At 39.8% G+C, this 13,783-nt stretch overlaps 1 protein-coding gene across 1 annotated transcript in view; it reads right to left on the reverse strand.

Moving 5' to 3' along the window:
- LOC311247891 (gamma-aminobutyric acid type B receptor subunit 2-like) overlaps window positions 1–12,933 on the reverse strand; it is a gene marked incomplete at both ends in the record, with an annotated part of 70,145 nt that extends 57,212 nt beyond the window's left edge. The window contains one exon of the mRNA XM_084338868.1: window positions 12,820–12,933. Within this exon, the coding sequence (XP_084194994.1) occupies window positions 12,820–12,933 (114 nt within the window). The remainder of the gene's footprint in view (window positions 1–12,819) is intronic.
- Window positions 12,934–13,783: the final 850 nt, after the last annotated feature.

Genomic DNA, 13,783 nt, shown 5'->3' on the forward strand with positions numbered 1-13,783 from the left:
ATATATACTTTTTAATCTAATCATTTTCAAAGAGTCATCCTGTAATGCCTTCTCTCTCTCTCTCCCAAGACGGTCAAGATCTACCAAGTCTTCAAGATCTTCAAGTGGTCATGCTTGTAAGTGATGTATACAATGTTTTATTGTGTGTGTGACTGTGTATATATATACTTTTCAATCTGGGACTTTCATTTCAACAGCTGGAAAGGGTCATCCTGTGTTGATGGATGCTACTGTATATTATGTAGATGTGCATGACATGGACTAAATTAGAGGTCCTAGATATGCAAAATAATATTGAGAATCACTGGCCTTAGACTATCTACTAACGTATTCTCGCTCTCTCTCTAGGTTCATGGCCACTAATGACTTCAGACCTTCAGAAGGACAGTATGCTGGATGAGGAAGGTCTTGGCCATGCTGCGATGGCTCCTAGAAGACAAGAACGGAGAGGTGCTGGACCTGGCTGTCAAATGGTTTGTAATGCTACAGTATATTATGTAGATGTGCATGACATGGACTAAATTAGAGGTCCTAGATATGCAAAATAATATTGAGAATCACTGGCCTTAGACTATCTACTAACGTATTCTCGCTCTCTCTCTAGGTTCATGGCCACTAATGACTTCAGACCTTCAGAAGGACAGTATGCTGGATGAGGAAGGTCTTGGCCATGCTGCGATGGCTCCTAGAAGACAAGAACGGAGAGGTGCTGGACCTGGCTGTCAAATGGTTTGTAATGCTACAGTATATTATGTAGATGTGCATGACATGGACTAAATTAGAGGTCCTAGATATGCAAAATAATATTGAGAATCACTGGCCTTAGACTATCTACTAACATATTCTCGCTCTCTCTAGGTTCATGGCCACTAATGACTTCAGACCTTCAGAAGGACAGTATGCTGGATGAGGAAGGTCTTGGCCATGCTGCGATGGCTCCTAGAAGACAAGAACGGAGAGGTGCTGGACCTGGCTGTCAAATGGTTTGTAATGCTACAGTATATTATGTAGATGTGCATGACATGGACTAAATTAGAGGTCCTAGATATGCAAAATAATATTGAGAATCACTGGCCTTAGACTATCTACTAACGTATTCTCGCTCTCTCTCTAGGTTCATGGCCACTAATGACTTCAGACCTTCAGAAGGACAGTATGCTGGATGAGGAAGGTCTTGGCCATGCTGCGATGGCTCCTAGAAGACAAGAACGGAGAGGTGCTGTACCTGGCTGTCAAATGGTTTGTAATGCTACAGTATATTATGTAGATGTGCATAACATGGACTAAATTAGAGGTCCTAGATATGCAAAATAATATTGAGAATCACTGGCCTTAGACTATCTACTAACGTATTCTCGCTCTCTCTCTAGGTTCATGGCCACTAATGACTTCAGACCTTCAGAAGGACAGTATGCTGGATGAGGAAGGTCTTGGCCATGCTGCGATGGCTCCTAGAAGACAAGAACGGAGAGGTGCTGGACCTGGCTGTCAAATGGTTTGTAATGCTACAGTATATTATGTAGATGTGCATGACATGGACTAAATTAGAGGTCCTAGATATGCAAAATAATATTGAGAATCACTGGCCTTAGACTATCTACTAACGTATTCTCGCTCTCTCTCTAGGTTCATGGCCACTAATGACTTCAGACCTTCAGAAGGACAGTATGCTGGATGAGGAAGGTCTTGGCCATGCTGCGATGGCTCCTAGAAGACAAGAACGGAGAGGTGCTGGACCTGGCTGTCAAATGGTTTGTAATGCTACAGTATATTATGTAGATGTGCATGACATGGACTAAATTAGAGGTCCTAGATATGCAAAATAATATTGAGAATCACTGGCCTTAGACTATCTACTAACATATTCTCGCTCTCTCTAGGTTCATGGCCACTAATGACTTCAGACCTTCAGAAGGACAGTATGCTGGATGAGGAAGGTCTTGGCCATGCTGCGATGGCTCCTAGAAGACAAGAACGGAGAGGTGCTGGACCTGGCTGTCAAATGGTTTGTAATGCTACAGTATATTATGTAGATGTGCATGACATGGACTAAATTAGAGGTCCTAGATATGCAAAATAATATTGAGAATCACTGGCCTTAGACTATCTACTAACGTATTCTCGCTCTCTCTCTAGGTTCATCCATAGCCTAGCCTCACCCTGGTCTTAAACTTTTTACACCAAGAGAACAGTGGGGAGAGAATATATACATATGATGGGGAGAGAATATATACATACAGTGGGGAGGAGACTGTACATTAGGAGGGGGTGGGTGGGAGAGAAATATACATATAATAGACAGTCTCCTCCCCACCGTATGTATCTATTCTCTCCCCACCATATGTATATATTCTCTCCCCACCATATGTATATTTCTCTCCCACCCCCTCCTAATGTACAGTCTTCTCCCCACCGTATGTATATATTCTCTCCCCACCATATGTATATTTCTCTCCCACCCACCCACCCCCTCCTAATGTACAGTCTCCTCCCCACCGTATGTATATATTCTCTCCCCACCATATGTATATATTCTCTCCCCACCATATGTATATTTCTCTCCCACCCCCTCGTAATGTACAGTCTCCTCCCCACCGTATGTATATATTCTCTCCCACCCCCTCCTAATGTACAGTCTCCTCCCCACCGTATGTATATATTCTCTCCCCACCAGGGGCGTTTTTAGGGTTAGAAAACATTGGGGGCTTCAGCCCAGGGGGGTGGAGGGGGGGTCACTCCCCCCCCCCCCCCTTTTTTTTTTTTTTTTTTTTTTAACCACAGAAATACGCAATTTTAGAGTAATTAGAGATGAATACTGAATAACTAGAATCATTAGAGGTTCTCAAAGTGAGGTCCAGGTCCATGAGAGGGATCTGGGCAGTCCCCATAGAAAATTCAAAGTTAACAGGACCAAATCATCAGTTTCTTATTTATTTATTTATTTAGCCAGATAAAACATTGATCTGGTCCAAGAAGCCCCAACAGGAGTACAAATATACATATATACACATATATATATATATATATATATATATATATATATATATATATATATATATATATATATATATATATATATATATATATATATATATATATATATATATATATATATATATATATATATATATATATATATATATGTATATATATGTATATATATATATATATATATATATATATATATATATATATATATATATATATATATATATATATATATATATATATATATATATATGTACAGTATATATATATATATATATAATATATATAATATATATACATATACTGTACATACATACACATATACACCAATAACAAAATAAAAACACAGTTAAGAATCATACACATAAGCAAATAAACAAACACATGCACAGCCTATGTACAAAATAAATAAACAGTTTTCTTCAATTGCATAAACACTCAAATCAAAAGTATTACACAATTATCAAAACCTTACACTCAAGGAGCAAAATATAGGCCCAGATTTGCACCCCTACAATGTCAGCCTCACTTTTTGCAAAACAATACACATAGTGATTTGCAAAACACTAAACACACTTGCATTACATTAGACACAGAATGTCAAATTACCACACATATGAGCCAATTGGTTAAACACAGCCATCAGATGCACAAACACACCATTGCTTAATTGTAGATACACAATCAGGTTTAAGCACTAAAAATGCAGCAGGTGAGTTCACCTGTCTTCAACCAAAATGGAAGGAGAGTGAAGTACTGTACACAGAGAACGTGAAAATATACAATACATTCACCAAACACTATACACAAGACAACCAATGATGCAGACTGATGAAAATATAAATTTTCTCCCATTTTCCCAAATCAGTCAACATGTCAACATGGAGAATCACAACAAAAAATGATCTTGCCAGATCCAGCTAGGCAAAGAGATAATGTCTAGTATTTTCTGTTTAAATTTTTTCAAAAAAAAAATGTGTTACTGTAATTTTAACCTGTACTGGATACAGTATTTTATGTTTGTCTGATATTTGATGAGCTTACAGTGTTATGCACATAGTAGCATGAAAACTGGGACATGTATTGTTGTGATTCTCCATGTTGAAATGTTGACTGATTTGGTTATATGGAGAGAACATTTATATTTTCATCAGTCTGCATCATTGATTTGGGTATATGGAGAGAAAATGTTATTTCTTTCATCAGTCTTCATCATTGATTTGGGTATATGTAGATAAATAAATTATATTTTCATCAGTCTACAGCATTGGTCTTGTGTAGTGTTTGGTGAATTTATTGTATATTTGCACATTCTCTGCGTACTTCACTTACAGTACTCTAATCACTGAGAAGTAGAATTGCTAAATGTGTTTTAGGTTAAGCACAGCAGTGTGTGTAACTGGTTCAAACAGAATTAAGTCATTATGTAACGTGTGTTTCATATGGTAACAAAATTAGTGTATGGTTTTGACAAGTGTTTAATTTAGCAAAGGATCTGAGGTGTTCTGATAATTGTGTGTGTGGTTGTGCTAATTGTGTGTTTTGAAACACCGGGCCCCGTTTTCAAAATCATGCTTAGGCAATCGAAAAAAACCAATTGTGTGTTTCATTATATACACATGTTTCAGTCTTCTCATAAAAAAAAGATTCGATTTTTGGGTCTTTTCCTGCCTTTGGTCCGCTTTGCATTCACATCTCAAATGAACCGCAGCAGGGTTCACTTGCAAGAGTGAATGAGCTTTCACACCACCCCAAACCAACCGGACTATCCGAGGTTCGATTAAAGCTTATTATAGGACACTGGACATGGGTATGGATGGCTCCAGGTGCTGCTGCGTTAAAGTGCACATCTTCAATATCTGTACTATTTAAAAGCACAGTGCAGGACACACTCAAAGGTTATCGCACCTCAGAGATGGCAGTGGACATGTATGACAGGACAAAGGCCATATGTAATGGCCTTTGGATTGAGGAACATACTACCAGCCAAAGGAGGAAGCAAAAAAGGATGGACGAGTATGTAGTTGAGTCAGTTGTGGCACAAGCTCAGACCTCAGCTCAGGAGATCAGCTGAGACAGAGACTGTTCTATCCAGTCGTCGACAGAATGCTGCAAGAGCTTGAGAGCAGGTTCTCATGAGTTGGATAACAACTTATGAGAGGCATACAGGCATGTTATCCAGCCTCAGACCAGTTTCTCTCAGTGGAATTGCTGCAACCCCTCGCCACACATTACAATATCCAACTATTGCCAGAGGAGATCACAGTTGCAAAGTGTTTCCTGGTCAGGACAGGCAGAGATGCAGTCCCTACTATCCAAAGTGTCTTTTCCCTCCTGGATGATAATAATAATAATAATAATAATAATAATAATAATAATAATAATAATAATAATAATAATAATAATAATAATAATAATAATAATAATAATAATAATAATAATAATAATAATAATAATAATAATAATAATAATAATAATAATAATAATAATGCATTTGATTTATAAGGCGCCTTTCAGGACACTAAAAAAAAAGTCCACAAATCGGTGAATGAAAGAATTATAGGATCAAATGAAAACTACTTACTAAAAATGTTTAAAAGTACTAAAAACCAACAAAAAATACCAAACACTAACAAACATTCAGCACAGACAATGGGGATGCTGACATAAAAAAAAAAAAAAAAAAGGAAAAAAAAAAAAAAGGAAAAAAAAATGTAATTTTTTTTTTTTTTTTGGTCCGGGGCTAGGAGAAAAACATCCGGGGCTAAAGCCCCGGAAGCCCAGGGCTAACGACGCCACTGCTCCCCACCATATGTATATTTCTCTCCCACCCCCTCCTAATATACAGTCTCCTCCCCACCGTATGTATATATTCTCTCCCCACCGTATGTATATTTCTCTCCCACCCACCCCCTCCTAATGTACAGTCTCCTCCCCACCGTATGTATATATTTTCTCCCACCCCCTCCTAATGTACAGTCTCCTCCCCACCGTATGTATATATTCTCTCCCCACCGTATGTATATTTCTCTCCCACCCACCCCCTCCTAATGTACAGTCTCCTCCCCACCGTATGTATATTCTCTCCCCAACGTATGTATATATACCGCCATCTTTCTCCCGAGTTGGTGTGATCACATGACTGACAAAGCCGTGCAGTGATAGGCCAGAAGTCAATTCGATTGCATCCAGGCTCGATTGCTTATCCTGTCTGGGTAGCCCGGATGATGGTTTTTTACATCGAATTTTATACACCACAATTATGCATCGAATTTTTTTACATTGAATTTGATTATACATTCGAATTTTTTACATTGAATTTTTATTTCACATAGGTAAATTCGGAGCAAAAAAAATCAGATACATGATTTTCAAAGTAATTATTTTCAATGCTATAAATTCGGTGTCTGAAAAAATTCAGATACATTTTTCAAAGTAATTATTTTCAATGCTATAAATTCGGTGTCTGAAAAAATTCAGATACATGTTTTCAAAGTAATTATTTTCAATGCTATAAATTCGGTGTCTGAAAAAATTCAGATACATGTTTTCAAAGTAATTATTTTCAATGCTATAAATTCGGTGTCTGAAAAAATTCAGATACATGTTTTCAAAGTAATTATTTTCAATGCTATAAATTCGGTGTCTGAAAAAATTCAGATACATGTTTTCAAAGTAATTATTTTCAATGCTATAAATTCGGTGTCTGATAAAATTCAAAAATCAGATACATGTTTTCAAAGTAATTATTTTCAATGCTATAAATTTGGTGTCTGAAAAAATTCAGATACATGTTTTCAAAGTAATTATTTTCAATGCTATAAATTCAATTCAGATACATGTTTTCAAAGTAATTATTTTCAATGCTATAAATTCGGTGTCTGATCAAATTCAAATACTTCTGTCACTCATTTGCTTCCATACTGTGGCTCTTGTTGTATTTTGTTATCTTGCTTTCCTTCTCTCTCTTCTCTCTCTCTATCTCATCCTCTTCTCTTATGTCGTTGAATTTGTGGTTCGTTCTTTTTATTTGCCTTTTTCACTTTTCGTGTAGGGCAGTGAGTGGAAGTCCCGTCCCCTCCACGTCGGGGACCAGCACGCCTCGCCGGGGCCGGCGACAGCTCCCCCAGACCCCCGCCACGCTACGCCCCCACGTCACCTATTCCCCCGTGGTCCGTAAGGCTATGCCCACGCCTCCCGGGGTGCCCCAGGGGCGCCTCTCGGCCCGGCCCCCTGACGCTTTTCTCCGGAGCCCCCCCCTGCCGGCCCCCCTCCACCCCACCATGGCTCACCTCGTCAGGGTCGCCACCCGCCACCTCGCTGGGGTGACGCGGGAGGAGGGGGGTCTCCATGGAGGGCGACGGTTGCTTCTACAACCAGGACTACGAGCCGCCCGCCTATGAGCAGAGCCCCGCATAACATTGGGGTCTTGTGCTTGGCACTCCGAGCATGGCACTAACACTGTCACGGTTAGGAGTTTGATTCCTGCTGGGGCCACCCGTTGTGAATGATGTATACAGTCATTCCAAAGCACTTTATGTCCTAGTAATAGAGCTGTGCTATAGAGATGCTGTCATTCATTCATAACCAAACCAAAAGACATTTATAAACAACGTCTTACTAAATGCAGGCTTTCATTTACAACTGAATGGCCATATCACTCGTTTTTGTATTAATTCTCCTAAAAATTTTTGCTAAGCTAGACTAACATGAAAGTTTAAGTGAAAGTACACACTTGAGTAAAAGTCAAAGTTTCTACTTTTAAATGTACTTAAGTAGTAAACAGTGAACTTTTTTTCTGACTGTCTATATTCTTCTGCTAGCAGGTGTTTAATCAAAGATCCCCTGTGGGAGAAGCTGTTGCAGGGGAACAATGGGTTCATTTCATTGGAGGCTTTATCGTTGGGTTCAGAGAGGAGGATGTGATATTTTGTTAATAAATGTTTAAATATCTATTCAAGTTGTCATTTTTAACTGGAAAAAGTAGCATGTATGAGGGTAATTGTTACTTTACTTGATATTTGAGCTTCACTGCAGAATGATGTATATTGTGTACATACACTGAGAATATATTTCAGTGAGGTAGGAGACAGCATGTAAACTTCTGAATTTTTCAATGAGGGACATGCCAATACTGAATTGGTAAAGGGAAGGGTCCTTAAATATGTGGCATTGTATTACTAATCAACCATTTCCTACTGTATTTCCGGTAATGTACGGTCATAGGCAGATAGTGGAGTAGCTCTGGCAGATGGGTACACAGTAAATTCCGCTGACTCAAACTGAGTACATTTCACTCAAACTGAGTAAAATTTCTTTACTCAGTTTGAGTCAAATCTACTCTGCGTAATTTACTGTGTAGTACCAGTATTGCATTGGCAGTGTCGGCTAGGCTTCGGGCAACCAAACCTGGCCCAGCGTGTGTGGGTCGCATCTGGGCTGCTTTAGGCAACCGGACGTTCACCGCTTCCGGCAACCCCGGACATGGCCCAGTGTACTCGGGCCGGAATCGGCCAGTCAGTCATTGCCGCCTACTGGGCCGATCCGGACGTTCACCGCTTCCGGCAACCCCGGACCTGGCCCAGTGTACTCGGGCCGGAATCGGCCAGTCAGTCATTGCCGCCTACTTGGCCGACTCTGGCAGCCGGACTTGGGCAGACTAATTTCTTCCGGCCTGCCGGATACAGGCCATTAATGGGCCGGAACTTTTTGGCCACCTGGGTATCGGATCGGTATCGGCCGATATGGCTCACGACGATCGGTGATCGGTATCGGTGGCAAAAAACGTGATCGGGGCATCCCTACAGATAATACAATAAAAAAATGGAGTAAAATTAAATGAAACATGAACTAAGTTAAGCACAATAGAATAGAATATAATTATGAAATCAAATATAGGCCAGGGCTGTACAACTTAATAAAGAGATTGAATAAAATAAAATGGGATATCAACTAAATTAAATATAGCACAATAGAATATAGTACAATTATAATACTTTTTTTTTTATTGGAATAGGACATGACAAACATATGCAATGGCAAAAGATAGTGACAAAAACAAAGGACGCAATGTGTTATGAAAATACAAATTAAGCAAGCTCTATACATTACGAAGTAAACAAAATACAATACGAAATGAACGGAATACTAATGGTGAAAAATACTGTTATCCTTGCATCCTATTATTATGCAAAGTCTAGGTGATAAGTGCCGGCGCGACGACACAAAAATTACTCGTTGCGCTGTATACCCCGGCCGCCGCCACTTATCACCTAGACTTTGCATAATAATAGGATACCGACAACCAAATAGCCTTGTAGGTGTGGTGGGGGGTTGGTTGATCTCCCGACTGGAAGGATGTCATCTGTTCTGTGCGCAACCGAGGGAACATGTATGCGCGTGCACGCGGGCGTTTGGCCTTCGCCCATATTACGACTGCACCCCTGCAAGTGCAGACTGCTCCGCGAGCCAACTGCGCTGGAGCAGATCAGGAGCAAACTGCACACATTATGGGTGTGTCTGCGCAATGTCCTTAGTGGATAGCTCGCAAAGACGGAGCAGATACCGTGTGCTAAACTTGCACAGTTAAGGGTGAAATTAGCACAGCGCAATCCATTCTTTGTGTATTCCGCCCCTCATTAAGCACATTCACAGTTAACATATACATGGGTGGTTGTTAGATATTCAAAAGAGATAAAAAATAAATGCATTAACTCTCATTGACACAGCATTAGGAATCAAAATGTCTAGTACTACTAGCTCTAAATCCACCGTGTACACGACAGAGTGAACCTGCTGTCCTCTGCGGCTGGGGGAGCCTCGCCGGAGCGATGTGACCCAGACAGAGTGGCCCTGTCTGGGACCAAAAAAGACTAAACAAGGCCTGGTGCACCGCAGTGGGTGATGGAGGCATCGTGTGTGTGTGTGTGTGTGTGTGTGTGTGTGTGTGTGTGTGTGTGTGTGTGTGTGTGTGTGTGTGTGTGTGTGTGTGTGTGTGTGTGTGTGTGTGTGTGTGTGTGTGTGTGTGTGTGTGTGTGTGTGTGTGTGTGTGTGTGTGTGTGTGTGTGTGTGTGTGTGTGTGTGTGTGTGTGCGGGCACGAGCATTGCAATCAATAGAAAACAGCTTGCTGATATGCCTGGTGCTATTTTTTTTGAGAAAAAAAATAGGTCCCCTGGAAGTAAATTTTCCAGACTTTGTGTGTGCCCTTGTGGTTACACACGGTATTGCGGTGTGTGAGTTTGCTTGGCGGGGTCCGGTTCCTGAATCTGTGTGTGTGTGTGCCCTTGTGGTTACACACGGTATTGCATGTGAACGCTCTTGTGGTTACACACGGTATTGCGGTGTGTGTGTGCGCTCTTGTGGTTACACACGGTATTGCAGTGTGTGTGTGTGTAAGTGTGTAACATTTGGTAATTTGTGCACATAGTACCACTATAAAAACAATAGTCCCCATTTCATTGGACTGTAAATTTAATTACTGTATTCAAAGGATTGAAAATGTTATTAACAGATTGCACATTACACACTGGTGCTGTAGAGACATCACATTACACACTGTGTAGTGCTGTAGACATTGATTGATTGATTGATTGATTGATTGATTGATTGATTGATTGATTTATTGATTGATTGATTGTACATTTTATTAACAGATTGCAGAATGGGTACAATACAGTACGGCTCAATACACACAATTGTTAAGGGGATGCAGACCAGAGAAAGACTTTCGTCTTGTTTACATCAGGGTCCCCCATTTTCAATTCATCATAACATACATTACATACATGACATACAGATAGACAGTACTGTTACATCCAGACATTTATGACATACCAGATCTACAAATATACAGTACTGTTTAAGAGTACAATGCCTGTCATATATTGTAGACCCTGGCGTTGGAAACTCTGATTAATAGACAGTTTCTAAGAAGAGAGTACTGTTACATTATATACATTTGAGAGTATATACATTTGAGGGGGAAGAAACTGTACATTGGAGGAGGTGGGGTACTTTAGTCTAAAAAAAGATTATTTACCTACCTCAGTCGTGAAAAAAAAAATCCTAACTTCAAATAACTACAATTTCGACCGTTTTCGGCTTGCCATTGCTCCAACTGCTTTGTTGTTGAATCAAGTCAAATCCTAGGTAAGCATATATTGTGCGTGTGAACGTTGACATGAAAATAAAAAAGTTAAAAAAAAAAAGTTAAAAAAAAAAGTAAAAAAAATATATATTTTTTTTTCGGTATCTCACTTGAGTCGATACTCGGTAGTACCGACGTGTTTCGGTTCGGTACCTCAAAAGAACCGAATTCGGTACCCATCCCTAGTAACGGGTAGTGTATACCCAGTACAATCTGTTGGCTCTGTGGATTCCCCCACCAGCTGTGTCTTGCCGTCATGATTGGTCATGTATATATTTAAGTTCTGGTTTCCTGGTTTTCATTTGCAAATTAAGAGGGACAGAGTTGTCTGTTTTGCATATCCAGTCGCCTGAATAAAGTTGATTCTTGGTTTAACACCGCACTTGGGTTTATCCTGTGCTTCCATCCTGTGCTACTCAAGAAAATAAAAGAAACCAGAACTTAAATACATACATGACCAATCAATCAACAACAGACTGTGACAATTCAAATAAAATAATGGTTTCATTAGACAATTTTCCAAATAGCAGGAGTGCATTACGTTGTGAAATACCTGTTTTTGGGACTTCACAGTCAGACTCAACAGTTATTCTCTTATGTGTTAAAACAATGAACAAAGACAGCACTGTACCTCATTCATCTGTAATTTCTGAAGTTTGCAAACAATTTAGAAAAATATGTTAATATGTAAATATATGTAAATATGTTAATATGATACCCATTTGGGGGTCATCGCTGTCATACTCTGTTTCTCTTCTCTTATTCTTTTGGGTTGAAGTTGTACCTATAGACGCAATGTCCATCAAACTCCTCACTTTTTCACAATATTATTATTATTATTATTATTATTATTATTAAAACACATAAATATATATATATATATATATATATTTACCATTTGGATCTATTTGGATTTGGTCCAGGCTCATTGAAGTCTGAAAGTCGTCCTAGCAAGTTCTAGCAGCACTTTGCTAACTTTAGCTAACTGCAGGGTTCCCTCTGGTAGTCTGTAGTACTGTCTATGGACACGGATGTCATGGCCAAGAAAATTTGCCAGTATGTCTATTTCATTATCTTTCAGGTTGAGAACAGTTGACAGTGTGGATATGTGCTTTCTCAGCTTTGTTGACGACAGGGTTTCAGGATGCTTCGCCCCACATTCCTTTGCAATCCGTCTGATTGCATCAGATCCCCTTAAATGATTCTCTGTCTCAGGTCTGGAGAAGAAATAGGGATTTTCATCAGGAACACCAGCGGCACGGCGATGTATAACCAGGGCTTCCATTGATGACATCATGTCCGGTGTTAAGAGGATGGGTACTTTATTGTTTCTTTTCCCCTTATTTCGATGCGTTGGAAATGCTTACAGAGCTTTTGCTCTAACTCTGAAAGTCCTCCTGCCAGATCTGAATGTACACTAGACGTGTCTCTAAGGGTGAATGCACTCAGATGCATTTTGGACACCTCACCCTCTCTTCTGCGATTGAACAGAATTATTTGACAAATTGGCCAACTTTGCCCAGTTATTTTTATTTGGATCTTTGTCAAGGTGCAGTTTGTACTCTTCACTGCATTTGTCAAGGTACATGTGCATATTCTTAACGTCTTCCGTAAAAGGAATGAGCTGAGGAGCATTCCATTGTGCCTCTTTAAGTGTCTGTAGGGCACGTGACGAAACACACACATTCCACTTCTTCTCATAAAGACTACGACTCCTTTCCAGGTTCCGGAGAAACGCCTCATTGTCCTCATTGTCCGATACTGCCATCTTGGCTTCACACTCCAGAATGTCTGCCATCTTCTTGAGACTATGACCAAGCTTTAGAGCTAAGGATGGAGTTTTGTAGGTGTTTTTGTCTTGATCAAAGCCAGCAACATCATTTACTGCTTCAACCACTAAGTTAAAGTTGGAAGGTACAAATAAGTCCTCAACTCGTCTCAGTCGGCCATTTTTGCGTTCTTGCCGAATCAATCTTTCGATTTGTCGCATTTTTTGTCTAATATAATCATGTTTGGTCTTGTCATGTCCATGCTTTGCGTACAAATGTTCCCCTAGTCTCAAGATACTTTTCTCCTGTCTGATGATGTCTGTGATTTCAGCTTGATGCATAGCATTTACCAGCGCCCAAAGCTTTCTGCTTACACCATCAGGGACGGGCTGTGCAAAGGCACAGATAGATTGTATTCGACTTCTTCCTGGTTGGGTTGAGCTGCATTTTTGTGAAAGTTTGCACCTTGACATGTGCCTCCATAATGATTTTCTTTTAAGCAAAGCCTCACAATTGATACAGTGCATGTAATCACTTGCTTTGCCTGGTTTCCCAGCTTGCTGACTTGGGATTAGTGTTCCACTACCCGTTTTTAGGACTTCATTATTATGGGCTCGGTTTCCTTTGTTTCTTATCAGGTCAAAATGCAATTTTCGTTCCTTTGAGTTCAAAGGAAAAAAGATAGCTTTTACTACAGATATTTCATCAGTGTGCTTGCGGATTAAGTGCCTTGCCATTTTATGGCATTGCATGGCACAGTACAGGCAATAATGTTTTTTACTGTAAACTCTGGCACGATCCTTTTTTTGCAGCTTCATTACTGACACTTCCCAGGTTTGTGTCAGCGTTTTCACTTTCTTCTCTACTATCCAAAGAACT

Source organism: Notolepis coatsorum, assembly GCF_963971535.1.
Source record: "Notolepis coatsorum genome assembly, contig: SCAFFOLD_830, whole genome shotgun sequence".
In the NCBI taxonomy this organism is placed as follows: Eukaryota; Metazoa; Chordata; class Actinopteri; order Aulopiformes; family Paralepididae; genus Notolepis; species Notolepis coatsorum.